The 15,043-nt window shown below is 53.1% G+C and overlaps 1 protein-coding gene across 1 annotated transcript; it reads left to right on the forward strand.

Moving 5' to 3' along the window:
• The first annotated feature begins 302 nt into the window (after positions 1 to 302).
• LOC123116020 (E3 ubiquitin-protein ligase SIRP1) lies at positions 303 to 1,734 on the forward strand. The gene has a single exon (XM_044537037.1). The coding sequence runs from the start codon at positions 722 to 724 to the stop codon at positions 1,436 to 1,438; it is 717 nt and encodes a 238-aa protein (XP_044392972.1). The 5' UTR covers positions 303 to 721; the 3' UTR covers positions 1,439 to 1,734.
• The last annotated feature ends 13,309 nt before the right edge of the window (positions 1,735 to 15,043 follow it).

Genomic DNA, 15,043 nt, shown 5'->3' on the forward strand with positions numbered 1-15,043 from the left:
AGACACGCGGCCTGCCCTCCACGCCCATAGATTGGGTGTGGACTCTCCGTGGGCGCAACCCTCCACGCCCATAGAACCGAGCCGGTGCGGCGGATAACCCTGCCACGCCATCGCCATGGTCACATACACGGACGAGGCCAAGGAGAAGACGAAACGGCACGCTTCCCGTTCCATCATCAAACGTTCTGCCGCAACGCTGTCTTATCTGGTCCGACTATTCTGCGCCCACACCTTATCTCCCTTGACGTCCTAGTCACCGCGCCGTCGACGAACCCACCCAAATCTGATCTGCGCATCTCCACTTTCGCTCGCCTCCTTGTGAAGCGATGCACCCACCAAAATAGAGCTCGTGATGCACCACCACACCACTGATTTGGTTCGAACAATTTACACCTGCAAGGCTGCAACGCTAGAGTAGAGCCAATCGTTTACCCTAGAATCGAGCACGTAGAGTGCGAAAACCTGGAGCTAGAGTAGATTAGAGAATCTGATCGCGTCAGCAGTGAGTGTGTGTTATCCATTCTACTAATAATCTACTACTAATCACGTGAGCGCGGCTAACACCGTCGTCGCACCGTACGTCCCGGCCTAAGCTAACCCGGCCTTGTGTTCCTGGTGGACTCTGTCCAGTCCCAGGTAAGGAAACGTTCCAGGTTACTGCTAAATTATTAGGATAAGATAAGATAAACGCGTGCGCCTAAACAAACAAAGTCGTTAATAGATGACTCTGTGGTTACACACAGGAGCAACAGCTTTCTTCCCTCGATTTAAAACGGATAGGGACAGACGAGTCTCTCCTCATGGTCGTAGCAGGCCATGCCTATTTAATCGCACCCGTCCGCTCTCCCCCATCTCTCTCTCTCTCTCTCTCTCTCTCTTCTTCTTCTCCTTCTTTCTCTTCAGATCCCCGGAAGCCCCAGACCCAGAGCAACTGACCACCAAGTTCTCGGGCATGGACAACGACGGCGACTGGATCACGGCGAGGTACCTCCTCTCCTCCATCCTCGGCCGGAACCCCCTCGTCGTCGACCACGTCGACGAGGAGTCCTTCCCGGTCGACCACGCCCCCGCCGCCGCCGCCCGCGGCGGGCCGGCGGAGGCGCCGGCGTGGCAGCCGCCGCCGGCCGTGTTCGCGGCGCCGAGCGTGGCCGGCACGGTGTGCGCGGTGTGCACGGAGGAGATCGCGGTGGCGGACCCCGTGGTGCGGCTGCCGTGCGCGCACTGGTACCACGCCGGCTGCATCGCGCCCTGGCTCGGGATCCGGAGCACCTGCCCCATGTGCCGCGCCGAGCTGCCGGCCAGGGAGGAGGCCGGCGAGGCCGGCGCCGGCGTCGGCCGCGAGAAGCCCCCGCGCGCCGAGGCCGGGACCAGCGCCGCCGGCGTGCGGCGTGACGCGTCGTACGGATACGTGGCCGCTGGGGGCGTCCTGTCCGGCTGATGGGCGGGCGAGCGGGGCCGTCGCGTCGTCGTGCGCGCGCCATGGCTTTTGTCTTTTTTTTTTCCTTCGCCGGAGGAGTGGTGCTCGATACCTGTTGTACAAATGAAATGGTTAATTATTAACATGATGTTGATTCTTGAGTGCTTAACTCGTCATTAGCATCTGCTGAATCGAAAAAAGAACAATCAAAAGCACTCGATGATTGTAAAGAGGATAAGGGAAAAAAACTTAGCTGTGAAGTGAGAATCTGATTCCCTGTCGAAGGGTGATGAAGGAATACAATGCCTTTGCCAAAAGCAGCTATCACCATTCTTCCTTGGTCTTTGCTACTTCGCTATTTTAGTGTGAAAGAAGTCATCTTCAAGGTTCAGTTATCAAGAGAGTACAAGATCACGTCTTAGAGCATTTTCAATAAATGACGCGAATCTGGAGATGTAAAATTTACATCTTTAAAAAATACATTTTACATTTAAAAAAGAACGAACTCTAACAGATGATAAATATTAAAGATGTAAAAAGGTAACTCCAATATAGATGATGCAAAGTGAAGATGTAAAATTGGCCGCCAGCCACGCGCCTGTGTACAGCCGCACAAATCGTAATACAACATCCCGAAAACAACTTCAAAATTTTCACATGTTCGCAATATCAAATTATTATATAATTCATCAAATCCACAATATCAAAATGGAACACAAATACAACAAAATTATTGCACAATAGAACAAACACGTAATGAAACTAGGCGTTTCTTTCATCATGCCATTTTCAATACTCCATCAAATCCTTTTGAAGTTGATCGTGCATGTCAGAGTCTTTAATTTCATTGTACACCTTCATGAGACGTCTGATTCGCTCCTATTTTCTCATCGGCATAGCGCGTACGCCCATCAGATCATAGAAGGTGCAATTTAAATCCTGTCTACGCTCATTTTCAACAATCATATTTGGCGACTGATGGGCGCCGGTGCGCTGGCCCAAAGTTTCGGTCGGTCGTGTCGTAGCCGCTGGATACCACTAGCCCTGGCCGTTGGATTTAGCCAAAAAAAAAGAAAGAAAATGTTTGTCTCGGAGATCTTCATCCTCACACATCTCGCGCTCGCACAGCTCCCTGCATCTCGCCGTCTCGTGCGACTCCTCCCGGCGCCGTGCTCGCCTTTCACTCGCGCCGCCCACGCTCGTCCTTGGCCTCGTGCTCGACGGCAACCTGCGCTCGCCGCCGCATCCTTGGCCGCCCGCGCTTACCAGCCATGGCAACTCCGGTGGAGATGGCCGCAACACCCCGTCATTCAGCTAGCGCCGTACCTCGCCGCAATTTGCTGGTCACAAAAAAAATCATGTGTCATAGCAAAAAATTATGCCGGTTCCAACAAAAATCACTTCACCCCTCACCAGTGTTGCCCATCCCCCTCCCTCGCCCTCATGCAGAAACAATGGCGACGACTCCGTGGTCTCAAAGCAAACGGCGGTGGTAGCAAATATAGGCTTTGGTTCTAGCAAACCAAGTAATGATGATAGCAACAAATTCAGAAATCAAACGTCGTTCCAACAAAACAAAGCCTGATGGTAGCAAAAATTTAAGCTTGTTCCAGCAAACCAAAACGCTGGTGGTAGCAAAGATGCAAAGTTGAGGGTTCATTCCAGCAAATCAACAAGCCCATGGTAACAAAAAAAGTTGATGCTCGTTCCAGCAAAATACAATTTGGTGGTAACAAAAATTAATACAAAAAACGCATCTGGCCGTGCTTGTAGCATTCGCCGCCATGGTTCCAGCATCTGTCCGCCATGGTTCCAGCATCTGGCCGCCATGGTTGTAGCACTCGCCGAGCCCTCGTTGCAGCTGAGGAAGAAAGGCCGTTTCCAGCAAAAAAAAATTGTTGGTTCCAGCATCATGGGATTCGTGCTCGCGCGCCGCGTGCTCGTGATAGCCCCTTCTCTGCGGCCGTCCACCTCGACGCAGGTTGCAGCACGCCACACCGGCAGTTGCAGCTCCTCTGCGGCCGTTGTAGCATACCACGCCTGTTCACGACGTGGGTGGTCGTCGATTCCAACTCGCCGGGCGCGCCGTTGCAGAATCTCGCGCGAGCGGTTCCAGCTCGCTGCCACCGCCATTGTAGCACGCGATTCTTGTGACGGGTTGGAGCTCGCAGGGCATGGCCTCCCTGTCACAAAAGGCGGGCCGAAGAAGCCCTTGAGGGCTCGGGTGAGGAGCAATGCTACACATACAGGCAATTACGGGCCGTGATTGATTACATGCTGACATGGCAAAGGATGATTGGAAAGAAGGAGAGTGAGGCGGGTCACCCCGGTGGAAAATCAGGGGGGGCAAAGAGATTTAAGGAAGGCTCTGTAACAACCCTGTAAACGGCCTATACGTCTAGGATTATTGCTCGGGTGAGGACATGTTGGAGCAGCACGCCATGGAGAAAAACCAGCAGCGTGAGATGGGATAGAGAAGCATGGAGCTGTTGTGTGTTGTGGCGGAGAAAGTGAGGCAGAGTTGCTTGGGTTGCCGGTGAAAAACAATAATACTAAACATACAAAGAGTTACACGCAATTACACGCTGACTAGGATTTTTCCATCTACTAATCAATCATAAACTTGCACCCCCTGATTTTTAGGGGGGGGGGGAGGCTCCTCATCTATTGACCAATCAAATTAAGTCTCTTTGTAAAACCTTGTAACTCGTTTGTACGTGTAGCATTACTCGGTGAAAAATCTCGATTGCTCCAGAAGATAAGGCCGAGGTGGGGGAACGGTGGTGTGTGGCCCTGGTGAGGACGCGCGTCTTTGTGGGGCCTTTCCGTGGTCGGTTGGATCGCTCTGATCCAACGCACCGCATGAGTCCGGTGCAATCACTCGGCCGGCCTGCCGGCTACAAATATTTCCCATCATATTATGCATGATCACGCAAGCAGTCATAATATATCAAAGATTTTTTTATCCCAGAATCTAGATGGTCATCGCATAATAGCAAATTGGAATTGCAAAATCCCAAATGCCCTCTCAATATCTTTTCTAGCCACCGCTTGTTCATTGTGAAAGATGAGTTCTTTCTTACCATAGAGTTTTTGGATTGGCTTGAAAAAAATACTCCACCTCGGTTAGATCCCATCCGCAAGATAGTACTCATAGTTGTATGTACGGCCATTTGCTTTGAAGGTCACCGGTAGTGCGTCTCCATTTGCTAATTTAGCAAAAAGAGGTGACCGGTTGAGCACGTCGATGTCATTTTAAGATCCATGCATTCCAAAATATGAATGCCAAGACCATGTTTCTTGATCGTCAACGGCCTCAAAAATGATAGTGGCATCCTTCCCGCGACCCTTAAACTGTCCATGCCATGCTTTTTAGCATACCTAGAAACCCATGGGCTTTGTTCATCGCCAAAAGCCTCTGAATGTCTTGAGCATTGGGTGCTCTCAAGTACTCTGGACCAAACACTTCTACCATAGTCTTTGTAAATTGTTTGACATAAAGAATACAAGTGCTCCCTGCCATCGCCAAGTCGTCATCAATGTAGTCTGCCAGAACACCATAGGCATCATGCGCAAAGCGACAGTGACCTTCTGCTCGGTTCTATGTCCAAGCAACCTGACACAATTCCTTCTCTGCTCGAAGGATCGATCATGCTGCTTCACAGAATTGCAAATATGGATGAACAATTCTTTGGACATTTCGAACCGTTGTCGGAAGTACCTATCTGGAAAAATGGGTGGTGAATCAAAATAGTTGCGCATCAAGCTCTTGTGCGCCTCAACCCGTTCTCTCCACATGAACTCTCGCCCATACACGGAACCATCGTGCTCCGGCTTCTTCCTCTTATGCATCACCACTAGCATAGCAATGTCCTCTTCTTCGATCAAATCAAATACCTCATCCATGAGCAATCATCCACGAAAGAGAAGTCGCATGAGCTCATCTACAATACGAAAATCATCGTCAAACTACATCTTCAACCCCGATAAAACAACCTTCAAGTTTGCACGACTTTTTACCTTGGGAGAATTTTTCTGAACACCTTTCGTGTGAGGTGGAACAAATCGGACGGCGGCAGGTGGGCAGACGTTCGGCGGCGGCTTGTGTGGCTAACGGGTGCAGAACACCTATGGACGGTCGCGACCTTGCAGAGAACACGACGGCAGCTCCGCGCGCGGGTGGGCAACCGTCGAGCAGGCGGCGTGGCACGCCTCCCCTAGCTTCGGTGGTGGTTCGAGGCTAGCTAAAAGCCCAGCCCACCAGACCGTCAACGGCATTGCGGCGGACGACCTCCGGCGAATCTTTGAATCTGCGGCTACGACCGAAATCGAATCGTTGGCTGCGGCCGTCGCTACTCCGGCGAGGCAGGCGGTGGGGTCGGAGGTGGGCGGGCAGGTTTTCGGAGAGTTCGATAGCGGCGGAGTTGGGCAGCCGTCGGACGAGCGGGAGGCGGTCGGTCGGTAGCCAAATGAAGGCAGTTGAGTAGTTGGCGCGCAACCACCGTTTTTACATCTCATGTAAGTGGAGATTGTTATATTTTACATCTCCTGGAGGTGATTATGTAACTTTTTTCCATCTAAATCATCTGTTAGAGAGGAGTTTTTGAGCCTTAGAGATGTAAAATTTTATGTAGCTTTTTTTCCATCTAAATCATATGTTAGAGAGGAGTTTTTGAGCCTTAGAGATGTAAAATTTAATTATTTTTGCATCTACATCATCTATTGGAGATGCTCCCACGAGTTTTCTTGCGAACACCAACAGTCAAACACGTACTCCCTTCGTTCCTAAATATTTGTCTTTTTAGAGATTTCAAATGAACTACCACATCCGATGTATATGGACATATTTTAGAGTGTAGATTCATTCATTTTGCTCCGTATGTAATCATTTGTTGAGATCTCTAGAAGTACAATATAATCTAACTGCCTTAAAAAACACATCTAACTACTGCAGACCTGAATTACTAGCAATCAGGTACCCAAAGAAAATAATTAGTCATCGATTAGTGCTACTCACCGAACTAGAGTGTGCTACTCCCACTGACTACTTACTACTACTAATATGGCACATCAGCACAAGGCTAAGATTTAGATTGCTCCTGCTCGAAACTGCTGCTCCAAATGCGTCACGGGTGTACTAGACACGGTCCGTTGCGTGTTTTTTGTGTGGATTAATCACGTGTTTCTGTGTCGGCGTACGTGTTAGCTGACGAGTTGTATTCATCAGGCAAGCCCCTGACCTAACACCAGTTGAAAACTTGAAATCGTGAGTATTAAATCAACAGCTCAACGACCCGGTAGCTTGCTACGCGGTTTGCAGTCTCAGTCGTGTGTTGCATGACACACACGCACTGACGCACCCACACGCCAGGACACTTGCAGCTCGCATACGTGATTTTTTTCTATTTTAGTCAGACTGACGCGCAAGTAGCTTTCCCACCCACAATAATAATCATGGACTCATTGTTTTCCTGTGTCGGTGCGTGCAAGGTACAATGGCAATTATGAACATCATTTTTCAACGACCACCGAGATACCCCTCCGTTTCTAAATATAAGTTTTTATATAGGGATTATAATATGGAAACTACATACAAAACAAAATGAGTGAATTTACTGAAACTGCAAGGCGGATGCCTAAGGCAGCGTGCGGACGTGGAGTTTTGTTATTGTTTAGTTAATGTTTAAGTGGACTTTATTCAAGGGTTACCTGGCAATTTATGTTTAATTATGTTTAATTATGTTTATTCCGGCCACATGTTTATCATTCATATTTTTTCTTTGGACCCGGGCATATATGGGTCTACCTCCCATTCGGTGCACGAGTCGACCCAAATCAAAAGGCGGACACGCCCGTCCACCTAGCCGACCAAAATGGACGAAAAGCAAACAAAACACGCGTCCGTTTGGGTCGCCGTGTTGGAGTTGCTCTAATGGAACTACTTAAACATCATCATGGAGGTGGGAAGGTTGATAAAGACGGCCCCTCTCATGGCTTCCTCCTCCGGCGAAACTCCGGAATAAGGCTCCAAATGGGATCTCTTCGGAACATAAGCTTGCCGCGGCGATAAAATTCTCTTGGGGGGACAGCGAATGGTTTCGGTATTTATAGGGAATATAGGAAGTGGAATTTGGTCAAAGTTCTACACATGGGCCCCACAAGCCCAGGTGGCGCGGCCACCCCTTGCCACGCCACCTGCCCCTGTGGCTGGCTGTGGGTCCTCTCGTGTAGAGCTCAAGATGCGATTATATCTCAATCACGTGATGAATTCATGATTGGGGCACAACCACATTTCGAGCGCATAGCAACGTGGATATCATTACAACATACCATGTACTGAATAGATGAGAATACCAGATACATGCTTACACTCACCACAAGCTACAACATGAATACAACAGTTCATCAATACATAGCAGTCATCATACAGAAGAGCAGAATCCGACTACGGATGAATTCAAACGAAAAAGAAGAACGACATCCACCCTACAAATCTCAGGCTCCCAACCCAGAACCTATCCCTTGATTGAAGAAGAAGAAGCAGAAGAACACCAAAACAAGCAAGCATCGCTCTCACGTCAAAGCATCGCTTTACCTGTACCTGCAACTGTTGTTGTACTAATTTGTGAGCCATGAAGACTCAGCAATCCCATTATCATGGGTATCAAGACTAGCAAAGCTTAATGGGTATGGAATGGATAAATGGTGAGGTTGCAGAAAGCGCTAAGCATTGTATGGTGGCTATCTTACGAGTACAAGAATAAGAAGAGAAACTACGCATAACGGACACAAACTAGTAATGATCAAGAAGTGATCTTTAACTACTTACGAGTCAAACATAACCCTGTCGGATATCGGGTTCCGGCAAAACCCTTAAGGTTCGAACTCTGGGGTGCACACGAAGATCTTCACTCTACCGAACCACGCCCACAACCTCGCCGTGATTCTAAGCTAGCACGATGAACAACACAAGAGACACGGATTTATACAGGTTCGGGCCACCGATGTGGTGTAATCCCCTACTCCTGTGTGTGGTGTGGTGGATTGCCTCTTGGGCTGATGATGAATACTACAGAGGAAGAACAGCCTCGCGAGGAGAGGTGTTCTTCTGGTGAAATGCGGATGAACCTAACTTGTTCTTCTACTGTGGTGGCTATCTCTATTTATAGGGGCCCTGGTCCTCTTCCCAAATATTGAGCAGGAAGGGAGCCAACAACGATCATTTCGAAAGGGGGCAGCTAGTACAAGCTATCCTGACTAAAGGTGGTCTTCGACTGCCAAAGGCGCTGGCGATGACGCCGTCTTGGGCTCCACGGTGACCTCCGTCCTGCCGCTCTGCTGGTCTTGGTCTCGTTGCACCGATATGGAAACCTTTGCTTCATGCCTCGGTACTCCGCGCCTGCGCTTGCCCCCTTTGCACCAAAGAGGAAACGAGGACACTGCGCAGGCTGGCGCCCGCTTGGCGCCTGCCTGGTCTTGATCGTCATGGCTTGCGTCATGAGCACCTCACGAGGTACCCCTTGCCTTGATCTCTCCGCCTCCTCGCGAGCCTGCCTGGTGGGGCCGCCCCTGAGGAGGCCTTGCGTCGTCCGTCCCGCGAGGCTTGGCCCCTCGCGAGGGTCTTGAACTTGGGTTCATGAAGACGTGCCATACTAGGCCACTGCTTGAGCCACGCTGCAGGCCGCAGGCAGGCAAGTCTGGGGACCCCCGTTCCCAGAACGCCGATAGTAGCCCCTGGGCCCAAGGCGCACTCGGACTTGGCTTAACAGCGAAGCCCAAGGGCAAGTGCGGAGCGCCGCGGGCCCCCACAGCCTGCGGCCTTGGTTGACGCGTGGCGACTGATTGGACGTGGATGTCTTCGCTTCCCCATGCTGCCTCGGCAACTGCCCGATTTGACGAGTCCCCGTTGCATGCAAAAAGAGTCATGATTACCTGCGATCATGGAGGCCGACGGTTGGCCTCCTCTGGATTATAAGTACGGAGGGGCGTGAGCCCCCGTTGTCCATCTCCTTCTTGCTCTACCTGCTTCTTCTCCCTTGCTCCTCCTCCATTCTTGGCGCCAATGGAACCAATCCGCCGGTTTTCAGCCGAAGAGAAAGGAAAGGCCCCCCGGGAGGGGCCTGACCCGCTCCCGCCAAAGAAACGACCGGTTCCTGGCTACCGCAACGAGGTTGCGAGGCCGGAGATGGCGAGGCCTTGGTGCGAGCGTCCAGCTCCTGGGTTCCCGCTACCCATGTAAGCCCGGGCCGAGGGCCCTGGAGAAGGAGATGACGAGCGACGCCACCCGCGCCGCCGGCGAGCCATGGCGGTGCGCGCCGTCGCTCCTGGAGTCCACGCTGCGGACTCCTCTCGCGAGCTCGTGCTCCATGCCGCGATGCCTCCAAGCACCTGGATCCGCTTCCCTCCATTCTTCGCCTTCGAGATGCCACCGAGGGGACCGCTCGAACTTTGGTTGCAGCACGCCGACTGCGGCTCTCCGGCGACCGGAGCGGAGGTTGAAGTCGTCGCTCCGGGCAAGGTCTTCATGACCCGAGGCTGGGGCGAGGTCGCCCGGGTCTGCCGAACAGGGGGTGCCATCGTGATTCATTTTGAATACGATGGCGCCTCCTTAATATTCTTCAAGGTCTTCGACGCAGAAGGCCGCTGACTGGAGTGCTGCCCCAGAGGCGGCAGCCTGGACATCGACGTGGCAAGGGCTAGGCCTGCCGCTCGCTTCCCCACCTGCTCTCCCAGCAGCGGCAACGATGCTTGGGAGTCGAGCGACTCTCCCGAGCTCTTGGTGACTCCGGAGACGAGCGACGACAGCTACGTGCCCCCGAGCTCGCGCCATGCTCGGAGCAAGGCGGATGCATTAGGCCGCCGGCGCAGCTGATCTAGATGGGGTTGACACCGGCCTTCCATGACCCACTGTTGATGATGGCGTCGACCATGGAGGAGCATGTAGTTAGGGCTCCTTAGGATTCGTGTCTTTTGTTCCCTGCGAAGAATCGAGAAAACACCCCATGGGGGCATGTAAAGGGTCCGCGATGTCTTTTGTTGATATTATCCTTATTATGAAGCGGTGCAAATGCTTGCCCTGTTCCGGCTTGATTCCCCCTTTCTAACCTCGCGACGACTTAGTGCTCTACGCTGACAGGTCCCGGTCCCCAGGCAGGCTTCAGCCGTCGCTGGTATGCCAGGTCGCGATGCCGTGGTCAAGGCCAGGAGGTGAGCGGCCTGAGGTCCAGTAAGATCCCCTGAGGCGCGATGCTCAGGAGGTCCCCTTTAGTGCACAAGCAACCATCGGAAGGTGAGAAAGGAAAGCAACGTCGCCATTACAGAGCCGCATTAAGTGGAGATTTTGTGTCGCATCAATTAGCTATTCCAGGTGCGAAACTTATCTCGAAAGCATGAGGTCCTTCCTTCATGTTGCGCCGGACTTGGACGTCGGCAGCTGGGGTGCAGCTGGGTTAGGCCCTCGCGAGCTTCCCCTCTCTTCCCTACACTCTCCTTAGCGCTCTACGTCCTCAGGTCCCGGCCCTCGAGCGAGCTCAACCGCCACTGGTATGCCAGGTCGTGATGCCGTGGACAAGGCTAGGGGGTGAGGGCTAGAGAGCCAGTAAGAGCTCCTGAGTCGCGATGCTCAGGAGCCCCCATTTTAACATGCAAGCGGATCCCGCAGGAAAGAGAGAGAGACAGAGCTCGCGGTGCCTCCCGTTTTTAGGCCTCGGGAAGTTCCTGTAAACCAACACGAGAAAAGCACGGGCTGCCATTACGATTGTCGGCCGGCCATTGGTTGCTCCGAGAGAGTGGTGAGGGCACTGAGGGCCTAGTGAGGTGACGCTTGTGGGGCTGCGTCGGGTCAGAGCTCAGCCACTCAAGTTTGTCGACATTGCAGGGACGGACCCATGTGCAAGCACCGTGCCAGCGTGAGCAGCTCCGGTGGTAGGTGTCAATCGAGCAGGCAATTATCACAGGTAGATTAAGCATGAAAGGAAAATCAACTTAGATAAATGCAGGAGGGATACATGCCACTGGGCCAGGCCCGAGCGGGTTGGGGATGATGCAGCCCGAGGGCCGCCCCCCCCAGCAAGGTAAACTAAAGACATAAGCAAAAGGGATACATGCCGCAGGGACAGACCCACGCGACCTCGGAATGATGCAGCCCTGAGGGCACTCTCAGCTGAAATGAACTCGAAAGATGTCACCTGATACCATTGTAGAGGGGGTGTTGGAGTAGCTGAAGATGCACGGTGAAGAGACCGACCCTCACGAGCCACCGGAGCCCTGAGCCTCGGGAGGCTCTGGGGGTCCAGGCGGTTCCTCGAGGACCATCTCCATCTCTGCCAGGACCACGTGATGCCTGGCCTCCAGAGCTGCAGAATGCTCCGCAGATGGCGCTGGTGAGTAGCAGCCATGTTCGGCAGGCCGAAAGGCATGCGAACGTAGTTGTGAGGTGGACCCTCCCAACGTCCCACGCGCGAAGGCCAGAGGCTCTCCTGAGTTGCGGCTCGGTTGAGCCCTAGGAAGTCGATGCAGACGCGCAACCCGCCATCCTCGCCTAGATGGGGAGCTACGCCATGCAAGCGGCGATCGCCGCGTACGACTCTTGATTCCTGAAGCTCCTGAGTGGACTTGGTGATGAACTCCTGAGGGTTGGGCCTTCCTTGCCCCAGGCCTTCCTGAGGAAAACGTGCTGTGAAGCACGCCTCCAAGTGGTGCCCGAGCGCCTCCCTCGTCATCTTGGCAAAGTCTGAGGCCCTCCAGAAGAGAGCCCCCGAGCCCTGCTCGAGGAGGGCGCCGGGCACGCCTTCCTGTGCGATGGATGGAGGCGCCCCTTGCATGGGCGCGGATCCTAATGCCACACTTCCTGAGACGCCAACCTCCTGAGGCCTTGAGCTAGGCGATGTCTTCTTCTTCTTGGGGACTGCCTCAGGAGGGTTCTCGCCCCTATTGTCTGGGCCCTCAATTGATGCAGCTTGGATGGCGCGCTCGAGGGAGCACACCGCATCCTTCTTTTCGTAGGGGACCGTGATGATTCCGCCGCTTCCTGGCATCATGAGGATGTTGTAACCATGGTTGGTCACTGCCATGAACTTGGCCAGGGCCGGATACACGAGGATGGCATTGTATGGCAGGCGAATGTGGGCGATGTCGAAGTTGATGAGCTCGGTGCGGTAATTGTTGCGTTGCCCAAAGGTGACAGGGAGGCGGACCTGCCCTATCGGGGTAGTGGAGCCGTCAGTAACTCCTGAGAAAGGCTTGGTAGGCTGAAGTTGATCATATGGCACTTGAAGGTTGTTGAACGTCTCGACGGACAGGACATTGAGTCATGCGCCACCATCGATGAGGGTCCTGGTAACTTGCACGTTGCTGATGACTGGGGAACAAAGCATCAGGAGGACGCCAGCAGTAGCCACACACTTGAGTTGATCTGCTGAGCTGAAAGTGATGGCGCACGTGGACCACCTGAGCAGGCGCGTGGCCTCGAGCTTGGGGAGGACTGCATTCACCTCACGAGCAAACTGCTTGAAGATGCGCTGAGAGGTTGGGGCCTAGGCTCCACCCAAGATGCAAGCGATAGAACGCGGCTCCTGGAAGCCCCCAACCCCCTCGTCCTGGTGGTGGTCGTCATTCCTTCTTTGCGGCAGCAACAGAGGAGGAAGGCCCGTGTTGCCCTGCGGGCGATCCTCACGAGGCTGATCCCTCCAGGCTCCCTCGCAAGGCTGGTCCTGCCAGCAATCCTCGCAAGGTTGGTCACGCCACTCCTGGCGAGGGCCTCGGTCGTCCCATCGTCCTCCGCCTCTTCCTCCTCCTCGGTCATAGCCCCGGTCGTTGCGCTCGGAGCGTTGACCAATGCGTCCTTCTCTAACGGCTCTGAGCTCCTGGCATTCGTTGGTGTTGTTGGTGTAGAGGTTGTGGTAGGCGCAAAATCGGCTACCCTTGGATGACTCTGGCTGGTCCCTGCCGCGCTTCGTGTCTGGTTCTGCTGTGAGCATGGATGCTCCTTTGCGCTTCACGTCCTTGGCCTTGGCCTTCTTCTCTTCGAGGTCAGCAGCTGGAAGCTCAAGGAGGGACAGGCGCCCTTCCTCAGCTCTTGCGCACTTGGTCGCCAGGTTGAACAGCTCCAGAGATGTGCACAGATCCTCGTGGATGGCGAGCTCCTCCTTCATCTTGACGTCGCGGACGCCATCAGAGAATGCTGAGATGATGGTCTCCTCAGTCACCTCGGGGATCTTGAGGTGAGCGCTATTGGAACGCTGGATGTACTTCTGCAGGGTATCTCCAGGCTGCTGCTTGATGCGACGCAGGTCACCCACGACCGGAGGGCGGTCGCGAGTGCCCTGGAAGTTTGCGATGAAATGGCTGCACATCTCATCCCAAGAGGAGATCGAGCTGGGAGATAGGTTCAGGAGCCAGGTGCAGGCACCATCCTTGAGCGCCATGGGAAACCAGTTCGTCATGACCTTTTCGTCTCCGTTGGCCGCCTCGATGCCCGGCTTGTAGAGCTGCAGGAACTCCGCGGGGTCGACAGTGCCGTCGTAGCGAGGAGGCAGATCCGGCTTGAACTTGCCGGGCCAGGCGACGCTGCATAACTCGGTGGTGAAGGCACGACAGCCTGCCGTGGCCACCGGAGCTTTTTGCGGATGCGGGGCCTGCCCTTGATGGTTCCCGCGCGCCGCCGCCAGGGGCAGCGCGGGGTCTTTGCGTGCTGGTGCAAGGATGCGGTCTTGCCGTGCTGGAGCAGGGAGCACGTGAGCGCATTCTTGAGGTCGAGGGATTTCTTGGCAACTCCTTTCTTGTCACGCGGGTGATACGTCTCCAACGTATCTATTTTTTTGATTGTTCCATGCTATTATATTACCCCTTTTGGATGTTTATGGGCTTTATTTTACACATTTATATCATTTTTGGGACTAACCTACTAACCGGAGGCCCAACCCGTATTGCTATTTTTTTTTGCCTATTTCAGTATTTCGAAGAAAAGGAAAATTAAATGGAGTCCAAACGGAATGAAACCTTCGGGAGCATGATTTTTTGGAACGAACATGATTGAGAGGACTTGGAGTGCAAGTCAAGAAGCAGCCGAGGACTCCACGAGATAGGAGGGTGCCCCCCTGTAGGGCGCGCCCCCTGTCTCGTGGGCCCCTCGGGCGTCCACTGACGTACTTCTTCCTCCTATATAAGCCTACGTACCCCGAAACATCCAGGGAGCCAACGAAACACAATTTCCACCGCCGTAACCTTCTGTATCCGCAAGATCTCATCTTGGAGCCTTCGTCGACACTCTGCCGGAGGGGGAATCGACCATGGAGGGCTTCTACATCAACATCCTTGCCCCTCCGGTGAGTTGTGAGTAGTTTACCACAGACCTACGGGTCCATAGTTATTAGCTAGATGGCTTCTTCTCTCTTTTGGATCTCAATACAATGTTCTCCCCCTCTCTTGTGGAGATCTACTCAATGTAAACTCTTTTTGCGGTGTGTTTGTCGAGATCCGATGAATTGTGGGTTTATGATCAAGTTTATCTATGAATAATATTTGAATCTTCTCTGAATTCTTTTATGTATGATTGAGTTATCTTTGCAAGTCTCTTCGAATTATCAGTTTGGTTTGGCCTACTAGATTGATCTTTCTTGCCATGGA

Source organism: Triticum aestivum, chromosome 5B (genome assembly GCF_018294505.1).
Source record: "Triticum aestivum cultivar Chinese Spring chromosome 5B, IWGSC CS RefSeq v2.1, whole genome shotgun sequence".
Classification (NCBI taxonomy): Eukaryota; Viridiplantae; Streptophyta; class Magnoliopsida; order Poales; family Poaceae; genus Triticum; species Triticum aestivum.